Below are 20,562 nucleotides of genomic sequence, written 5' to 3'. Positions count from 1 at the left end.
CGACCACAGTGGCTAGGATTGAACTCGTGTCTTTCGAGTTAGCAGCCAAGCAACATAACCACTGAGACATCGTGGCTGGCTCCTGCAACGATGAGATAGTGTTCCAGGCATTAGCAAGGCAGGGTCTGATACATCTCATTTTGTGCAACGATACCACAGTCTGAGATCACTGGTTATGCTATTTTACATCATGAACATCAAACAGTTCAGCCTGCAAATGCTGAAAGAATTGGTTTTGGAAGATGGTCCTTCGGGCAGCTTGTGTACTCATTGGTTGCCAATAATCGTTTTCATGCCTGCAAAATGAAACAGAGCAAAAAAGTTGATTAGAATAAGAACTGTAAGGCAAATTACAAAGCGAGACAAGTTAGATAGCAAAAAGTACAAACACCTAATATTGATGGCAGGTTTTCTGCTCTAAAATGATGCAGGAGACACTACTATGCATGAATCACCACGTGATATTTGGCAATGACCAACAAATAAATTACAGTCGAATTGTTCAATCCTGCTTCTTCAGTTTCAACAGCTGAACGATGACTGTGACGTCAGCATGAGTATATAGGCCATGTGCAGCATGACAGAACTGCAATATAATCGCTGCTTCTGCATTTGTTGTCATTCCATCACTTGTGGCACGCTTGGTATAGCATTATCGTGAATTAAAACGAGAAACCAGCGATTTTCTTGCAGTTCTTTCATGCCTCACATCACTCACAAGCGAGAAAAAAGCAAGAACAATAGCAACCTTTGAAGAAAGTAACCACTCAAGTTTTTAACTATCATCCAATATCTCCGAAAAGCTGCCTGAACGTATAGCATGAAAAATTACAGCACCTTTTGAGGCAATTTCTATCCTCAATGGCAGTTTTAGACAACTACTCAAAAGTATTAATTACAAAACATAGAAGAAATGATGAAATGAAGGCAGCTGCACAATCACTTATTACAGAGTTTTCCAGCCTTAAAGCAATGCAAAAATTGTTAATGGGGACGACACACTTCTTGGAAAAGCCTGTGCAATTTATGTGCACTGTAGTAGGGTACAACTTAGAAAAATATTACCTATAGGGTGCTGCATTACTCACACCGACCAATTCAAACATTAAACAAAATTAGCTATCTAAACTTATACTGCGTTGAACAATTAAGAAGCATCAAAGCTTTTGAACTGAAATAACGCCATGTCATCAGCTTTCTTAAGTAAACACTTTAACAACAAACTGTTTCTTCTTTGCAGAGAAATTTTGTCCAGCAGTCATGAACGTGACCAGTTGCACTGCTGACAGTGTTATCCAAACATACCTGTCATAATTCATCTCTTCCAAGCGTCCTGTCCGGTGTTACACAGGCTGCTGCACTGTTTTTTAACTGTGTGATTAGGTTTCTCAAGTAACAAAAACGCCTTGAAAGATTGCTTTTTCTTAAAAGAGAAATTCTGTGCAGTGCTTATGAATGCGGGGAGAGATTAGCTTCAGACTTCGTCATATACGACCATACTAATCATAATTCATATCTTTCGAGCATCCATCCAGATACACTGGGTGCTGTGCTGTCATATTTAGGGTGTGATTAGCTTTTGTAAAAAGAAACACTTAAACGACACACTACTTCCTTCTCATTGAAAAATTCTGTGCAGCAGTCTCGAACGTAGGCAGAGTTGCATTGTGGACTTATTCGTATTTATTTATTTATACATACTGCAGCCCCTACAGGCTCTTGCAAGAGTGGGAATATAAGATACATGGTAAGCAGTTGCATATATATGTTGACTCATGCATGCATACATACATAGAAGTGCATAATAGATACAAAATAAAACGAACAAAACATACGTGTTAATGACATTCAATGGCAGTCAAAAATATGGAAGTGCAAGTGAATGAATTTCGCCCGGCAGGCAGTTCCAGCTTTCGATGGTATGTGGGAAGAAGCTCTATTTACATGTATCAGTGCATGTGTAAAGTCTGGAAGTATTTGAACTATGACGGCGCCTAATTGATAATGGAGAAGAATTAATGTGGGTGCTCATTGCCATGAGGTGCAGATAGCTAATGAATATGTATATATGCCTGAGGCACTCGGTGTACCTACGCCTTGACAGTGAGGTTGGAGATAGTGAGTTTGAGATTAGACAGGGGTGAAAATTCTCTGTCGTAGCAACGGTAGATAAAACGAATTGCGTTTTTTTGAACAGATTCAAATTTCTCGCAGTACAATTGTCGATACGTGTTCCAAACAACAGAGCTGTATTTGATAACCGGTCGGATTACAGTTTCGTAAGCTAAAAGTTTTGTATGACGATGTGCAGCGCGTAATGTGCACCGTAGATACCGAAGTCTCTGAAATGCTTTACTGCAAGTTAGATTGATGCGCTTGGACCAAGACATGTTCGATGTGAAAAGAAGTCTCAGGTATCCAGCCATATCAATCTTAATTATCCTCTTTCCACAATCCCGTCCGTTGCTACACAGGGTGCCGTGCTGTCGTCTTTAATGCTCCTACAGCAGATCAACGACCTGTCATTCACTTATAGATGCCCTGCGCCTCGTAGTGCCAACGCAAGGAACTAAGCCACATTGGCCCATTAGTTACTCCCCTGTACTTCCGGTCGTAAGCGGACACTCTCACAATAGGCAGCTAAACCTACGTAAAAGTGCATACTGCAAAGCGAGGCTCCAGTGCAGCAGTTATTGGAAGAGATAGTCTGTTCATTATCCGCACCCTGCGCAGTCACAGACTATCTTCAGCAGCAGCGACAAGACGAATACCAAAGGTCTTAAATGCGCATTTACACCTGCGAACTCAAGACGCCATGCAACAATGATTTGTACCGCACCACGGACGCACGTACCCAACACCTGGGAAGCATGAAAGAAATGCCTGTATGTATTCCTCTCTCGATACCGGAATTTTAACTGGCACGCATTCTGCTGTGTTCTTTCCTGCAGGATCAGTGCGTGCTACTCTGTAGCTCGCTGCAAGTTCCACACGCTGTGCAAGAACTTCAGCAGTGTCACCGCAACAGGGCTGATGGCTTTCGATTTTTTTGAACCCGTCTAGTCAGTTTGGCCTCAGTGCGGCGCCTATCACATCTGGAGAGCCGCGGTGACACTTTAAGACGATTACAACGTTGGCCAGCCCTCAGTCTTACAATGTTTTGGGCCCCGTATTTTGTCCTTTCTCTGGGGACTACCGCATGGCTTGGCTCTCCTTGTGCAAGCCCGTCTTCCGGACACTGCCCTGGCTGTTCTGTTCTGCGCGCCTCCTTTATCGCACTGCCCTTCACATCTGCTTTTTGCTAACGATTGGCTCACGCTTTCGATGAGTCACTGCACGTCGTGCCCCCAAATTGTCTCGACTGCACTTTACTTTCTGCTGAGCCTAGCAACTTGCTCTCCAGAGGCTTCCTATCCGACCTCATGATCCTAACTCCCTGTCCCGCAACTTGATTTCAACCACGCTGTTTCACCAACGTTGCGTTCTGGCCCGAGGTTTCAGCGGTGCATTCAAGTGACTCGCTGTCACTCTTTTTACAGCAAAGCGTTGTCTCTAATACTGAGCTATTATTGTTCCCCAGCCACATTGAAGAAGGGTCTCCTTTGTATCCTTTACTGAACTGGCCTGCAAACTCACTACTCTCCTCTTGAAAGAAAGCATCAGCTTCACTTGTCAAAGCAGCCTCTGCTTAAGGGCTAGAGACAGGCTCTTTGCCTTTGTTCGAGTTACCAGTGCTAACGAAGCAGGTCGCACGGCTTTGCTTTTGATGGGGTAGCTGCAACTCTTTTTCTCCGCCTCTAAATCGACAAATGCTGCCCCTGCAGCTGCCGATCTCGCGTTCCTTTCTGGGCTTAAACCTGCCCTGTAGTTACTCTCCTGACCAACGGCTGTGTCACTAGCTCACAAAGTAAGCGACTGAACTCTAGGTGTGAGCTCCTACAGCTCTTGTTCATGCAGTTTCTCTAGCTCAGCCCACCTCTCACGACACTTGTCTTGCTATTCCCTTTCTTGTTCGTCACGAAGTTTTTGCCTTTCCTGTTCTTTCTCCACCTGAGGCCTTCACTCCAGAATCGTTTCCCAAGCCTCGTCTCACCCCTCGACTGTCACCTATTCTGCCTGCTTAACGCCCAAAATCGATTCTCTTGTTTTAGTGGGCTCTACTGAAATGCCCACTCCTTCCAAAATTTCAAGGAGGTCCTCTACCTTGAACTTATCCATGGTGAATCGCACCTTGTGCCGCTGATCTCTGCAAAAACACAAGCCTCAGCTTAAAGTAAACAAAACACAAAATTGTCGAAATCTTATTTCCCAGGCTGTAAAACAGAATGAATCGGGGTAAGTTTTGTTCAAATGTAGTCTGTCAGCCGACTTCTTTTGCTGCCGGCAAGGAAAGCACGCATAATCTCAACAAAAGTGCATAGCAGATGGTTGAACGCTCATCTAGAGCAAGCGGGTGTACTGGACAAATTTAGCTGCGCATCGTATCTGTATATAATACAGCCTTACCGTAGAGGCTAGCACACGAATGAAAGGCGCTACAATCTGGCTTTGCTTGTTGACAGCGCTTCTGCTTGCATGATGATCCGTGATGGAAAATTCTCATCTCTTTTCTCTTTATACTCTTTACCCTTTTAGCCTAACGCGAGGAGATGCACGCGTACAGTACTTCACAGATTATTTAAGCATTTGTGGCAGAAGGCCCGAGCCTCAAGCAATACGACAGTCGACGATGACAGAATCAGCACGCCTCGTAAGCCGTAATGTGAAAAGTGCGTGGCCTCATATATGCCTGCATAGATGCCTCGAGCAATGTGCTCGTGAGAGCTTGTAATAAAGGTAGTTTCCACCAATCAAGCATGTCTCAAAGCGTATCTGCCTTTCCACCGTGCAGAACACAGCGTACACCACACGCTGCCGTATCAATGCTACAACTCAGTGAACACGTTCAGCACATGCATATATGCACGCATACTGGGCGTATGAATCTGCGGCCGCTCTAGCCAATGGCCTCGAACACTAACGCAATATCAGCTGGGCACACCAAATTAACAGCAGAAATATTTTGTGCATATCTATGCGATCGCAATATGAAGCCAAAATTTGTGCTTCCGAGCTGGTCAGACGATCGAACTTGGATCACACACACGTACGCAAAACAAATAAATGAGCAGCGAGAACTACCGCAAAAGGAGCCACTGCTGGCGACACAGACGATATGCACCGTAGTCTTGTCGACACTAGCGCCCGCATCGCGCAAAACATTGCACGAAGAACAGCGGTATTTCTAGATCAGACAAAAATGGCCACAACAACTTTGTGCTACCATACCACCTCTCCGTGTCTGCTAGTTGCTTGAGCACTGCCAGCACAGAATCATCCTGGCGAGTCTGGCTGACTGGTGGCAGACCGAAACTACTCAGCCAGCTTGGTAGGTGCACTGCCACAATAACAAAAAAATAAAAATGAACGCGTTCTGGGCAGCCACCGGAAGTACCTGGGGCAGCCCGAGAAAGTTGAGCACCTGGCTCCGTGTTCTTGCAACCCACAGTCAGCCAGTCGGCAGCCCGAGGCGGATGATAATTGAAAACGCCCAATGTGGTAACACCCACGGCAAGGAGCAGCACTGATACTCTCACAGCTCGGTCTATGGAAAGGGCAGTCCTCAAACACTGTCGCGTCGACGTGACGAGTGCAGTCCGGTGGGTGCCTGCGTGGGAAAGGAATGGCATCCTGATTCCCAGCAGGTGAATGAACGTCCTTGTACTCCCCAGCGTGTTGTACGAAACATGGGACCTCTGTCGAGGTCGCAGCCGTCTTTCAATTAACATCCCCAGCACAACCTTTCACCAGCATCACTTTGTTCAGCGACCTGAGGGCGAAAAGGCCACTTGACTCTGCCTCTGTCGCTGCCGCAGCTATGGTCATCCCGGTCGAGGCAGTCCGCTCCTTAATACACTTAGGCAGGAGTGCATCCGGACCATAACAGCACCCTATAGGAATACATGCCAAAAAAAGTTTTCAAAGCAGTTTTATGATTTCACAGTGCACTTATGATATCGTCTCTTCGTAAAGAAAAGCCGAGTACACCTTATATATATATATATACATATACATATTTAAATATTTAAAGCATCGCAATATGGGGGCGTGTGTCACCTTCAGCTGGGAGCGCTGGGAAAGAATGCGCTGGGTAACTTCCAAACAATTTTTTGTTTCGCAGTCTACTCACGGTGGCCGCCATTCGTTAACAGTTGGCGAGTGCTTTGAAAACGACTGACAAAGTGCAATGCTAATCCGAAGGCAACCTATTTTTAAAACACCGCAATCTTGTTGTGAAGCAGGACAAACCCCGATCTTCCAGTGGTGTCCCACATGCTGCCACGAGTGGTATAATTGCTCACTGATGCAGTGGTTGAAACTGGACAGCCTAGACAGCTCTACATGAAAAGTTCTCAAACGGCATGATAAGCGAACGAAAGCAAACCGGGTACCGTAACAGACGACGGCGCAGAAGAAACCACCGGCCTCCACCGCCGCCCACAAGAGTGTTTGTAAATGCAGCGCGGTTTCAGCCGGTCAATGGACTCGCAGGCTTCTTTCGATGTGCGAGCTTGAATAAAGACGTTAAGCGTTTTAAATCCAGCAGTGTTCACGATGTGAGGGAACTTATAACTGAAAATGGGAGTGAATTAGCGTCACCTCCTGCCACAGGCTGACTAGAAAGAACCCACTGCAAAACAAGTATTTTTAAACCACTTCTTTGCAAATAAAGAAATAATATGCATTCCTCAATACTAAACCCATCTGTATCTAATTGACCTTCTATGCCACATGACACAAGTTTATACGTCTATAACGTGTTTTCACTGTCATCGTGTACATGTAGTTGCCTGAAAAAGCTATCAATAGCTTCAGCTCTTTAGGGTTACTCCATTCTTGTACTTTGCAAGGATGAACAGAAAATTTGACTTATTTATATTTTATATACAAATCACATAAATTACAACACGCAGTTACAACTGAAAAATAATCCTGAACTACAATGCAGTTAAACACTGGTTAACCCGAAACATGAGAAAAGCAGCTGAAGTATTGGAGCTCATAGCACACTTATGAATTTCTAAATGCACAGGAGAAAATGTTTTGTTCATTTTCTGATTTTGAAACCCTTACCTTCACAAGCTGCTTTAAATTACGATAATTTTTATTTTCATGGTCAACCGACAAATTTAATCACCAAATCAAGTTCACCTAGTTTTCGATAAGCCCAACTTGTGTGAGGGCTGACAGCGAAAATGCTGAAATGTCAGAGCCACTAAGGACAAATGGAATAAGACAAGAAGGGCTCTTGTGACAGCAACACAAAACCCTGTCACCTAATTTAAATAACATTTGACAAGACTGACTTTGCTGGGGATACAATGTCTAGCAAGAATTGCCACCACATTCAAGAGAGGACTACCGTATTTACACGATTGTAAGTTGATTTACAATCGAAACCAAAGCATGACATTATAAATAAAGGCGAGATAAACGATATATCAGGCATGCTACAGCATGGTAGCATTTTTACTGCACGGCTGTGTCGCATCGCCCTTGGTGCTGGCCTTGAGCAGCTGCTATGTCAACGTGCAGAACCGGCATCCCCGCCCCGCATGCGGCGGCCTATGGCGGCCGTTGGTTGGCAGGAAATCGGCACCTCCCTCCCCCCGCCACCTCCACTTTACACATATGGTTGCAGATCGCGGCTGCTGACAAGCGGCGGCGGCCTAATAACTCACTCGTGTTCTACTCTTGACAAACATCCTCCAGATTTTTGTTTTTCTTTCACTTTAACTGTGCACTCGGCACTCAAGAGAGGCACATAGTTGACGGAAGGGCTGCTGTTCCACACGGAATGGCAGCGGCGCTTGGGAGTGTCGGTAGCTGATACATTTTTATTTTTGACTGATACATTTTAATTTTTGAATGTGCCCAAAGGCATGCCCGCACGCGGCAGCGAATAGCGGCTGGCGATAACTGGCGGCCACAGGATAATGCTATTGCATTCAAATATTACAACCAAATATTACTTTGTCAAGATATTAACATCATCATAGGGAACAGAGAAAATGATCTTCCTTCTGAGCTAAGAATCAATCAATGGGGTGAATTATACCAGAGACTCACTTGCCAATATACTCAACGAACACTTTTTAGCTGCCAGAGCATACCAATCTTCTCTTAGCTGTCGCTTAGCTCAGGCTGCAGATTCTTACTTGCCCTCCTGCAATACTCATTCTATATTTTTGTACCCTATTTGAGTAGACGTTTCTATCATTAACGCATTTAGAAACACGTGCTCATATGGAGTTGATGAGGTTGCCGTTTTTTCCATCAAATGTGCTGTTAATATTATCACTGCACACCTTACTCATATTTGTAATAGAATTCTGCTCTCTGGTGTATTCCCCAGCAAAAAAATGTTGCGCATGCTGCCGCGCTATTCAAAGGGGGCAACAAAAATAACCTGAACAATTGTCGTCCCAATTCGGTATTGCCTCTGTTTTCAAATTTAGCCGAACGTGTACTTTTCAGGCCACTAAATAACTTATTACAAGCTGAACATCTAATCTGCCCCCAAAAGTTGGCTTTCAGGCTGGTAAATCAACCCAATCAGCATTGTTAGATATTAAATATCTGAAATTAATAATTCTGAAAATAGGCTTTTTTTTGTTAGCATTTTTCGTTGATTTGTGCAAAGCCTTTGAATCTGTGAAGCATTCAACACTACTTTACAAATTCGAAACTTATGGGATCCTCCGAGTTGGAAATGCACTTTTGGAAAGTAGGATACCTGATCCAGTATTACTCAGATTGACGGTGTAAAATCCAGTTTTGGTAGATTAAATTTAGGTGTCCCTCAGGGTTCCATTTTGGGACCCCTTTTTTTTATTTTATACATCAATGACGTTGTCAACATTTCATTAACTCCTAATATTATGTTGCATGGAGACGATACTAATGCCTTTTTTCTGACTCCAGTCTTGAAGTACTTGAACAGCAATCAAATGCCTGGCTTAACGAGTTAATGGTTTGGCTCTCTGTTATTCGACTTCATTTAAACATCAGTAAAACAAATTTTATGCTCTTCCATCCAAAAAAACAAACCATTACATCATCACATAACATTAGCTTATAATGACTTGAACATCGAGAAAGTCCATAGTTGCCAGTTTTTGTATATTTTTACAGTGATATGGGGTGGACAGATAATGTAAACTACATTAAACTGAAAATGGCCAGGTCTGTTTGTGTTACCTATAATATTAAACATCTGTTCCCGCAACAGGTTAAAAAAAAATTATATTTTAGCCACATACCTGGTGTGGGGTTACTCCAAAAAAAGCGATTCGTATAAATTGTTTTCGCTTCTGAAAAGAGCTCTACGTTCATTATTTTCAAGCCCAGCTGTCGAAGCAAATCTTTTCGAAACATTTCATATGTTCGCCATTTCATTTATTCCTACAATTTCAGTTTGGCTATTTACACTTTTATAAATTTAAGCATAATTTCAGTTCTTTCCAAAATGCTTACAATTCAAGAGACGTTACGTGTGGTTTACGCGCGGTTGCCCCATCCAATGCAAGATATGGAACAAACTATGGAAAACAAACTATAGATAACCAAATTGTAACTTTATGTACAAACAGTCTCTTGTAGAAATCAATCAGCTGCCTCCTAGTACCGCCAGATGCATCGCCTCCATCCGGCACTAAAACAGACAGCAGAGCTTCCAATGACAGTTACGAGTTGCTCAGCGCATATGTACCAGGACTTTTATGGCCACCTCGCAAAAGCAAACAGCGCGACAATCGGAACATTGCACTAGCCGTGCGATCAAAGGCAGAAGGGAACAAAGTAAATGGTGCATCGATAGTCACGACCGCCAGAGCTACGAAATGCTCACTCATGGCTGTGTCAGCAAGACTGTCAGAGAAAAACACAGAGATGCCTTAGCACTTCTTGCGTTTACTTGTCCGCTGGTGCATGCGATACTCATTATCCAGTTTGAATGGAAGTACTTAATTCAACCTGCATCAAAGTCAACTGTCTCAAGTCTGGCTACCCGAATAGCTTTGACTGCGGAAAATTTATTTGCATCTGTGGCTAGACATTTCCAGAGCTTTGCTCCAATAAATAAATGCGCGAACGGGTCAGGAACCCGCAGAGCACGCGCAAAGGCAAAGCCCAATTTCATTAGCGACATGCTGCGGCTTGAAATGCATTGAGCGGTATGAAGCCACACCTGCAGTATAAGCACACAAAAAAATACTATGCACACGCACCTCGTCACTCGAATTTGTTGTCAGTGTTGATGCTCATACCGATGCAGCTTTCTTTCCTGTGTCAACCTTGCAAGTGGTTTGTCAAGGGCGAAGGTTATGATTTCGTTTTCATCTGTTTCACACATCTGGCCATCGTACTTGAGGCAACAACACCATTTCGCTCGTGAAAGCTGTAAGCTCCCTGCCAGTTTGCAAATTCTTTATTGGGTGACAACTAAAGTGCTGTTGAATCATAGAGTGCGTAAAATGGGCAATATTTTTCTCATGGCACTTGCGCCAGCCAACTACGGAGCATGGGGTTACCCATAGAATTCCTCAAGGGGTAAACACATCCAAGGCACGTTTTCAGATCATTCTTTTCAACATTTAAACCACCCGAACACCGCTCTGAGGTGCCCTCACCTTATTTGACTTGGTAGTTAGGCCCCGCTAACCCTCGTTTCGCTGCTGATTCAGATACTGGGGTAGTGATCACAACCCCATTTTTATCTCCCTCACTCCTTCGAGTCTACGGAAAATATGCCGCAGCGTACGCATAACATCATTGTACTCTGTACGCGCAGACAATCATTTATTTACACTCAACCTGTCTTAGCACTGTACTCTGCTGTTTTTGCGACACACTATATATCACCACTACTGCAAATGGACTACCTAAACCCGGAAATACATCCCTTGAATCTGTGCAATCACCGTTGACAGGCGGATCATTATGCTTCTCGTCAAACCAGCGACCCGTTGGCACTTCCCGCTCTTCACAGGGCTACCACACGTGCACGGCGCTCTGCAAAGCGGCTAGGCAGCTGGCGACGCTAGGCTCCATGGTATGCCCGCTTGTCCTGTACGCAGGGCAATAGACATGGAGCGAAAAATTCTCAGGTTCCAGATTACACAGAGAGCAATCGCCTCGCGCTGAATGTGGATGAGGATACATTTGCACAACAAGCAGCCTGTCAATTTTTTTCCACACTATGACTGCACCTCTACATCTCCTGCTGATTTATCAGTTACAGAGCCCTCCGATGGGATTACTTCTGTCCTAACCATGGCAGAGCTGCTAGCCTCCACTGAATGCCTATACACTACCCCACGAAACAAAAGAAGGGCTATGCAACGTGTAACAAACGTCTGCAAAAGTATATGATAATGTCTGGAAGAAATCTATTTTCAGATGTTCTGTAGACAATGAGGCAAAAAAAAGGGGTATATTTATTTATTTCTTTATTCATACTGCTGGCACAGGCCAAGGCAGGAGTTGCAGTTTTACCAGTACACACTTCGTTAGAACTTGAATGTAAAATACAACAAAAACTGAAAAAATTACGAACTCTGAACACTAGGAATTCTTGAACGTCACTGACAGCACGTGATATGACAAAATGTTGACAAAAAAGAAAAAAATGTACACACAGAAACGAATATTTGAACAGTGCACAAATCGTCAGCCGCAGTGGTGCGATGTGAAAAGAAGAAAGGCGCGTGGCCGTAATAGCGAAGTTTGGTTTATTGGGGTTTAACATCCCAAAGCAACTCAGGCTATGAGAGACGCCGTAGTGAAGGGCTCCGGAAGTTTAGACCACCTGGGGTTCTTTAACGTGCACTGACATCGCACAGTACACGGGCCTCAAGAATTTCGCCTCCATCGAAATTCGACCGTAGCGGCCGGGATCGAACCCGCGTCTTTCGGGTCAGCAGCCTAGCGCCATAACCACTGAGACACCGCGGCGGCGCCGTAATAGCAAAGTACAAACAATTATAATTAAGGGCAGGTATGACTGTCAGAAGTTAACAAAAAGAAAACAGACAGCAATGTACACCGATCACTTAAACAACGACAGGTAACAGGGCTAGCACACAAAAACATTTATACACACTCATAGAATATTCCCGTAGTGCAGCTTCAAAGCCCTAAGTCTTAGAATTTATAACCTCATTGGGTAGTTTGTTCCAGTCATCTATTGTCCTCACGAGAAAAGAATAATGAAAAGAGTCTGCCCTGTAAGTCAGTGATTTGATACGTTTAGTGCGTTTTGTCCTTGACTGGGTGGAACTGTCTGCTATAATATACCTTTCGAGGTTTACTTTGTAATAGCCACGCAATACATGATAGAAGAAAACAATCCTATTGTGTTTCATTTTCTTCTTAACAGTGGTTGGTTAGTCCAGCCGTTTTTCTAAATTCTGAAACTCACTGACTGCATTCCAGAATAACCATTATGCGTGAGAGCTTTGCTCTGCACACGTTCACATTTCAAAATACCGTATTTACTCGAATGTAACGCGAGGGGTGACTTTACATGCTGCCCAGCGGGAAAAAATAGGGACGCAAAACAAAGTGGCGAACATGCTTACTCATCTTCCTCGCTTTCGGAGGCCGAGTTCTCAGAAACTAAGTCCTCCTCTTCGCTATCGAAGTCTCCCGATAACTTCTGCCGCATCGATGTTGTTCGCCGCGGAGAGAATCCATTCCTCTCTCCATGAATGTCTGCGCCCGACCACGAGATGCTCTGAACTTCCCATCTCCCGAGCAACGTCTCTAATTTTCCAACGGATCAGCTCGACATTGAGCCCCATGAGACAATTGCGCTGCTCGATAACAAAGTCCGCCACTTTTTTTCTCCAGCTGGACGTAATGGCAGTGGCGAGGCTCATGAAATCCTTTGCAGTCGGCCTCACATTTAAAAAGCCCCTCCCGCTGCAACCGCCATCCGCGGATGGTTGACTCGTTGAGGTCAAGTCTTCCAGCTGCCGCAGAATTCCCGACCTCTTCAGCTAACACGAACACTTTTCTCTTAAAACGAGCGTCGCACTGACCACGACGCGTTGCCATCGTGTGCACTGAATCAATACACCGCGAGCGACGCCACAAGAACACGACGCAACGATGCAATGAGTCCGAGGTGCCCGAGGTCGCAATCAACACAAAAGAATGAGAGAGGAAAACGCTTGGACTTTGGATGGATGAGGATTTGGCTTCGGAGGTACCCATGTTGCCAGCAAAAAATCGCAAAACTGTGAAAACCGAAACCAAAACCTACTGAAAGCGGAGGCGAGCGGGCATCCAGACTCGTCACAGGTCTCTAGTTCAGTAGGTCTATGATGCTAGCAACTTCACATCTGGCGTGGCGTCAGTAAGCTTCTTCCGTAGCACCCAAAGCTTTCTGATCGCCTTATCACAAACTTGATTGCATGCGATGACCAATTTAGATCATGTCTGAGACACAAGCCCAAATACCTGAACTCAGGGACATCTTTTAAAATGACATCACGAATTTTATAAGAAAATACAAGGGGTTGTTTTTACGCGTCATATGCATACAAACGGTCTTCTCTGTGTTCATGTCCATTTGCCACTGTTGGCACCAGGTATTGATTATATCCAGATGGTCATTCAGTCTCTTGTGATCATCACAAGATTTTATATTACAATAAATGATAGTACATTCTGTGTGATGTTTAATCGTTATCTCTGGCGAAAAGCCGGTGCTCATATCGCTAACATACAAAGAAAAAAGCAAAGCACCTATCACAGAGCCTTGTGGAACATCGTACTGTTTTATTTGAACTGGCAACTTTGTCAAGAGAAAAAAACTGCTGTATGCGTTAGCTAGGTATGCCTCAATCCATTTTATTACAATAATATTCTTCCATAAGTTTTCGAATTTCAATAGTAGCTTTTGGCGGGATATTCTATCAAACGCTCTCCTAAAATCGATAAGGAGGTTATATATTTGCCCTCTTTCGTCAATACATTTGGCAGTGTCATGTACAATTTCACTTGACAATAGTGGAATATCCGCGTCGGAAACCACACTGGTGGCTTCCCAGAACCCCATTTGCTTCAGCAAATTCCATTAAGCGTTTAGTTAAAATGTGTTCAAATGTTTTGCAACAAGTACTTGTCAAAGATATTGGCCGGTACTATGGGCTCCGTACTCTGGTATGGTGGCGCCAGCAGTGGCCACATCGCCAGCGCCGCCTCGTGGCACTCGCCGCGTTAACCGGACGCTCAGTCACAGCCAGTCTCTCGAAGGGAGAGCGCGAGCGCCCCCCTCGAGACTGGCCGTGGCCTTCCTCCATGCCCGATGCGTTCGCGCCAGCCCGGCCGCATAGCAGACGCGCATTGACCGTGATGCCATTCTAAGTCAACGCCTGCTTCTCTGCGGATTTCAACGCATTGAAAGCCTAGACGCCACCACTGCTACATTTCGTTTCAATTGCTTTCAGGTTGGGCTGATCACCGGTTCCGAGCAACCATGATTGTGTTGCAGTTCCGATGGCACTGCCATATCCAGCAGCGCAGCTGAGCTTATCGAGATTAATTAAGTACCTTTACAGTTTGAAAAACAAGGCTCTGACCCAAATAATGAAATCAGCTATGTAATTTACATCCACTGTGACATCGACTATGTGAATGGTCACTAGAATTGCGAAAAACGCAAACTTACTACGCATATATATCAGATGATAGTGCTCTACATCCTGCAGGATCGACACTGCTTTACTTTGTGTATTCCTCTCAGAGAAGCATGGCTCTAAGCATACGAAAAGATGATAGGTTTCTTGCTAAGTATCTTCCACAGGACTTTTATTTCAGGAATTCCATGAAGGCGCCAATTACATGAATTATTTTGGTCGTATATTTCTCTTTTGGTAAATACTTAACTATAGAAAGGCCGCCGCGGTGACTCAGTGGTTATGATGCTCAACAGCTCACCCAGACTCGTGTTCGATCCTGGTTGCGGCGGTCGCATTTCGGTGAAGGCGAAATTCTAGAGGCCCGCGTACTGCGCAATGTCAGTGCACGTTAAAGAACCCCAAGTGGTTGCAATTATCTGGAACCTCCTACTATGGCGCTGCTTATAGTCTGCGTTGCATTGGGACAATAAACCCAATTAAAATAAAAAAAAATAATTACCGAAATTAAGGGTTTAGTGATGTGAAATCCAAGAAATATATATAGGAGAAATTTGAACCACTCTCTATTTTTCTTTTTATTCGTCCAGAACAAGATTTGAGATCTTATAAATGCAACAAATAGAGATACAAAATTTTAAACCACTGAAGGAAATAAAATGATGCAATTAAATACACAAAAGCTTAGGTGAAACAATGTGAAAAACGACATTACACTCTCAGAAGTACGAACTCGCTCCCACTGCATACACACATGCACGAAAAAAAACTAGAAACAAAACTGACATGCTGAACCACAGATGAGCATAACAAACGAAGACTTAAACTTCAGATGCTTGCTCCAAGAACTTCATCGGAGACCATTTCCTGTGACTGAGTGAGCGCATTCCTTCGCTCTACATAAAGACAAAGTAGCGCCTACCAATGATGGCACATTCAAAACACCCCAGTCAATATAAACCCTTTGCCAGTTCACACTCACGAATTTAATTCTACAGTGCACTCATTTCCAGCAGACCCTCTGTGCATGAGCGAGTATGCACGATGTCAAAGGAAAGCGTTTAAATATATTCGGTACCTTGACTGCGGTGTTTTTATAGCTGTTATGACATTGGGTAAACACAGCAGTAGGTAGAGCACCCATAATTGTCCAAGTTTGTTTTTGTCTTCGGACGAAACACCACACCGCTCGCCTCACTCACTGCAAACTGAACCAGAGAGCTGCGTTGGGTGCATCCGCCTTTTGCCACTGCTGTTAACCAGGTGGCGCAACTCGCACACTCCAAACTGCAGCGCACGAAGCCTATAGTTTGCTACATGATTTCCTCTTTGCTTATATATTAGTATTACTTTGGCATACTTCCGGTCGCCAGGGGATTCATCAGATAGAAGAGACAACTATTTCTACAAGGTAGTAAGAACCCCGTTCTGCATACCATTTTAGGAAGGTATTTAGAATTTCATCTGGTCCTACGGATTTAATCGCGTCGAGATTAAGGAGAAGGTTAAGAACTCCGTCCTGACTTATTTTTATATCCGGTAAAGACGGTATATCGGGCGATTCTAGATGCGGTGTTGTACCATCATTTCGGTGAAGGCGAAATTCTAGAGGCCCGCGTACTGCGCAATGTCAGTGCACGTTAAAGAACCCCAAGTGGTTGCAATTATCTGGAACCTCCTACTATGGCGCTGCTTATAGTCTGCGTTGCATTGGGACAATAAACCCAATTAAAATAAAAAAAAATAATTACCGAAATTAAGGGTTTAGTGATGTGAAATCCAAGAAATATATATAGGAGAAATTTGAACCACTCTCTATTTTTCTTTTTATTCGTCCAGAACAAGATTTGAGATCTTATAAATGCAACAAATAGAGATACAAAATTTTAAACCACTGAAGGAAATAAAATGATGCAATTAAATACACAAAAGCTTAGGTGAAACAATGTGAAAAACGACATTACACTCTCAGAAGTACGAACTCGCTCCCACTGCATACACACATGCACGAAAAAAAACTAGAAACAAAACTGACATGCTGAACCACAGATGAGCATAACAAACGAAGACTTAAACTTCAGATGCTTGCTCCAAGAACTTCATCGGAGACCATTTCCTGTGACTGAGTGAGCGCATTCCTTCGCTCTACATAAAGACAAAGTAGCGCCTACCAATGATGGCACATTCAAAACACCCCAGTCAATATAAACCCTTTGCCAGTTCACACTCACGAATTTAATTCTACAGTGCACTCATTTCCAGCAGACCCTCTGTGCATGAGCGAGTATGCACGATGTCAAAGGAAAGCGTTTAAATATATTCGGTACCTTGACTGCGGTGTTTTTATAGCTGTTATGACATTGGGTAAACACAGCAGTAGGTAGAGCACCCATAATTGTCCAAGTTTGTTTTTGTCTTCGGACGAAACACCACACCGCTCGCCTCACTCACTGCAAACTGAACCAGAGAGCTGCGTTGGGTGCATCCGCCTTTTGCCACTGCTGTTAACCAGGTGGCGCAACTCGCACACTCCAAACTGCAGCGCACGAAGCCTATAGTTTGCTACATGATTTCCTCTTTGCTTATATATTAGTATTACTTTGGCATACTTCCGGTCGCCAGGGGATTCATCAGATAGAAGAGACAACTATTTCTACAAGGTAGTAAGAACCCCGTTCTGCATACCATTTTAGGAAGGTATTTAGAATTTCATCTGGTCCTACGGATTTAATCGCGTCGAGATTAAGGAGAAGGTTAAGAACTCCGTCCTGACTTATTTTTATATCCGGTAAAGACGGTATATCGGGCGATTCTAGATGCGGTGTTGTACCATCATCCCAGGTAAATACGGACTCGAAATACTCGTTATAAACGCATGCCATTTCACTACTATCACTAACTGTGCAAGTAGCAGTTTTCATGAACGGAATGGGGAATTTCTGTTAGGTTCCGCCAGAATTTTCCCGGAGATGTTCTAATAAACGTTACGTCAAGGATTCACTCATAAATCGCTGTTTTGCTCTTCAAATCTCTGCTTTAAATGCTGGGAAAGGTTTGTGATCCTTTCTTCTATTGCATCTGAGGTTGGATTTGTGCGTTTTGTTCGCATACGTTTCAAGTGGTGCTTCATGTGAATAATACTCCGCGATATCCACGGGTTTCTCTTGCAAACTTTCTTGATGCGCATAGGAATGAAGGATTTTTTGCACTTGTGAATTATAATTTTTTAAACCGTTCTCAAGCTTGATTTACAGATGTTGATTCAAGAGTTACAAAATTATTAAAACCGTCGAAGCCTTCTTCTAGACAGTCTAGTACACCTACATCGTCTGCTCTAGAAAAAGCAGAGACTAGCGCAGTTTTTGCGGGGTGCGGTTTCTGCCACTTGATGGAAAGCTGGATGATTATCATCATATGGTCGGAAAGACTACTCATGACATCACAGCGTGAATGATATTGTGTTGCTGACTGACTCAGGAAGACTAGATCAAGTAAGGATTTTCCGGACTCAGCAATTCTTGTATGCGTGCTGAGAAGCTGAACCATATTTAGGGAAAATACGAGATCTAAAAAGGCATGGGATATTGTCACATCAACCGTACCCTCCTTGTAATTTGCCCAGTCTATATGGGGCAGATTGAAATCCCCAGCCATTATATTTTCTTTGTTGTGTTAGCAAACCGGTATTAAAAAATCATTTAGTGACTTTGTATAATCTTCAGTACTACCTGGAGGTCTATACGCCGTGAAAGTGATATTATCAATTTTCATATTGCACAAGACGCACTCTAGGTCTAGTGGTGACAGTATTTCAATGCAGATAATACTAGATTTGCAAAAAATGGCAACACCTCCACCTCTGGTTCCGCCGGTCTTTACGGCAAGCTGTGTAATTAGGTGGGAGAAGTTCTGTATAATCCATAAACTCGTTCAGCCACGTTTAAGTTACAATGACTATGTCTGGTTCATGCTCAAGAAGGATGCTTTGGAAATGTGAAGTCTTATTCCCTAAATTTTGCACATTCCAATTTATAAGGGTTAGTAAGTCAGGAAGACTACTCTGTGTGCTCCGGAGTGTTATCGTTTGAGCTGTGAGGAGGGGCCTGATAAGCCACACGCGTCGCAGAATCATTGTCCCAGTAGTACGCCTTATCATTGACAAATAACTTGTCGTGCACTGGACACACACGTGCTCCATTCAACTTGTCATTTTTGGCACTTTCCCAGAGATATTTTCTGCGATAAATCATACCCTTTGAAAAATCTTCACCGACAAAAATGCCCGTGTTTTAAAGCTTTTTGCAGTTTTCCAGAATCGCAATCATTTCTTTGAAGTCATATAATCGGAAAATCGCCGGACGGCATGATGCTCCTCGTTTTCCTATGCGATGCATTCACTCTATACTGGTAGGGTTGACACCAACCACAGTGAATAGCTTTATTTTTACGGCTTTTGACAGATGATCAGGGGTTTCATCTTCTTCTTTGGGCAGTCCAAATACGATCAAGCTTAATATCACCAAGCGTTTTCATGTGTTCTTTTAGTGTTTGGAGAATTTGTTCCAGCTTCTCATCAATGGTAGGGGGACCCAAGCTCAACTCAACATTTCCACTTGTCACAAGCTTAAGAAATACAAACCAGCAATCACATAAAGCTAAGAACAGTGTGCACGAGCACGGCAACACAATAAGAGACAAATGGTTGATTCGAAACGAAGGTGCACTCTGTCTTACCTGCAGACAGGCAAAGATGAGCACATTTGATGCGTGCCCTGCCCACAACTGAGTAGGATCCAGATGCTTGCTTATGGAGACAATCGGCGGAACCGTGGTCGACTGTGATTGGTGAATGCTTCTGGGGTAGATTTCGTTGTAGGCAGTGCACTTTGCCGTCACTGAGGGCGGCTGAAGATAAGGCTCGGCGATCGGCTTGTACTCCAGCTCACCAAACATAGTGGATGATGTTGTAAATGCACCGTTCAGTAGCGGAACCTGCAGACAGGCAAAGATGAGCACATTTGAGGCCATGTTTGGATGTGTGCCGTGCCCAGCCACAATGCCCCGCCAAAAAAGATCTAGAAAACTTCTTCGTAAGAGCTCATTAAGAACATATTTAGACATTTTTATTTTTTGGAAATGGCTCCTTGTATGAAGCCTATAGACTCAAAATCACTATGTATATATTTAGAACCCTCTAAAATCAACCATTGGGATCCCAGCCAAAAAAAAAATGGGTTCAGTTGGAAAATTTCTACTTGAAACCAAAGGGTCAAAAACCAAATGTGTTTTCGGCACCCATTGCGCTCAACCAGTTGAGCCCAACTGGTGCTTTCAATTAGAAATAATTGGCCACCCAACCAGACGAAATGGCCCACCAACTATGTTGGCATGCCTATTCGACTCAAATGGTTTGAACTGGTCAGCATAAAAAATTAGAATTGCATTGGAACCAATTGGCCTTTCTTCTATGACTGCTGTGAGACTGCTTCCAACATTTCTACAAGAGAACTATTATAAATACATGTCGTTATGAAAATCAGGAGACACCAACAAACGTGCATTCCACACATGAAGTCAAACACTGTATACCAACACAAGTTCTTAATTAATGTATATCCACAGAGCACATTTTTGCAGTCATTTATATATACCGTCTAGCTGGAGGCAGTGGTGGGTGAACATTAAGTAAAGCTATCTAATTTAAGAACGCACGCAGTGACGATGTAAGTAACGAAAAGTATTAAAGAGATTAAGTGGCTACTATATCTCTTTTACAATAATAACCTAATTAACCTAGTGTTCTGTTTTATAGCCAGCT

The 20,562-nt window shown here is 43.6% G+C and overlaps 1 protein-coding gene and 1 long non-coding RNA gene across 2 annotated transcripts in view; both read right to left on the bottom strand.

Annotated features, from left to right (window-relative positions):
- LOC144109659 (uncharacterized) overlaps positions 1-20,562 on the bottom strand; it is a 47,938-nt gene that overhangs the window by 7,176 nt on the left and 20,200 nt on the right. Inside the window, exons 4-5 of the mRNA XM_077642468.1 lie at positions 19,479-19,736; positions 19,265-19,367 (exon numbers count right to left, since the gene is read on the bottom strand). Of these exons, the coding sequence (XP_077498594.1) occupies positions 19,265-19,367; positions 19,479-19,736 (361 nt within the window). The remainder of the gene's footprint in view (positions 1-19,264; positions 19,368-19,478; positions 19,737-20,562) is intronic.
- LOC144111080 (uncharacterized) lies at positions 1,668-13,503 on the bottom strand. The gene is made up of 2 exons (XR_013309977.1): positions 12,681-13,503; positions 1,668-5,990 (listed from the first exon to the last, which is right to left on the bottom strand). It is a non-coding gene; the product is annotated as an uncharacterized LOC144111080 (long non-coding RNA).

This window comes from Amblyomma americanum, chromosome 11 (assembly GCF_052857255.1).
Source record: "Amblyomma americanum isolate KBUSLIRL-KWMA chromosome 11, ASM5285725v1, whole genome shotgun sequence".
Classification (NCBI taxonomy): domain Eukaryota; kingdom Metazoa; phylum Arthropoda; class Arachnida; order Ixodida; family Ixodidae; genus Amblyomma; species Amblyomma americanum.
This window is presented reverse-complemented; position numbering and strand designations above follow the sequence as displayed.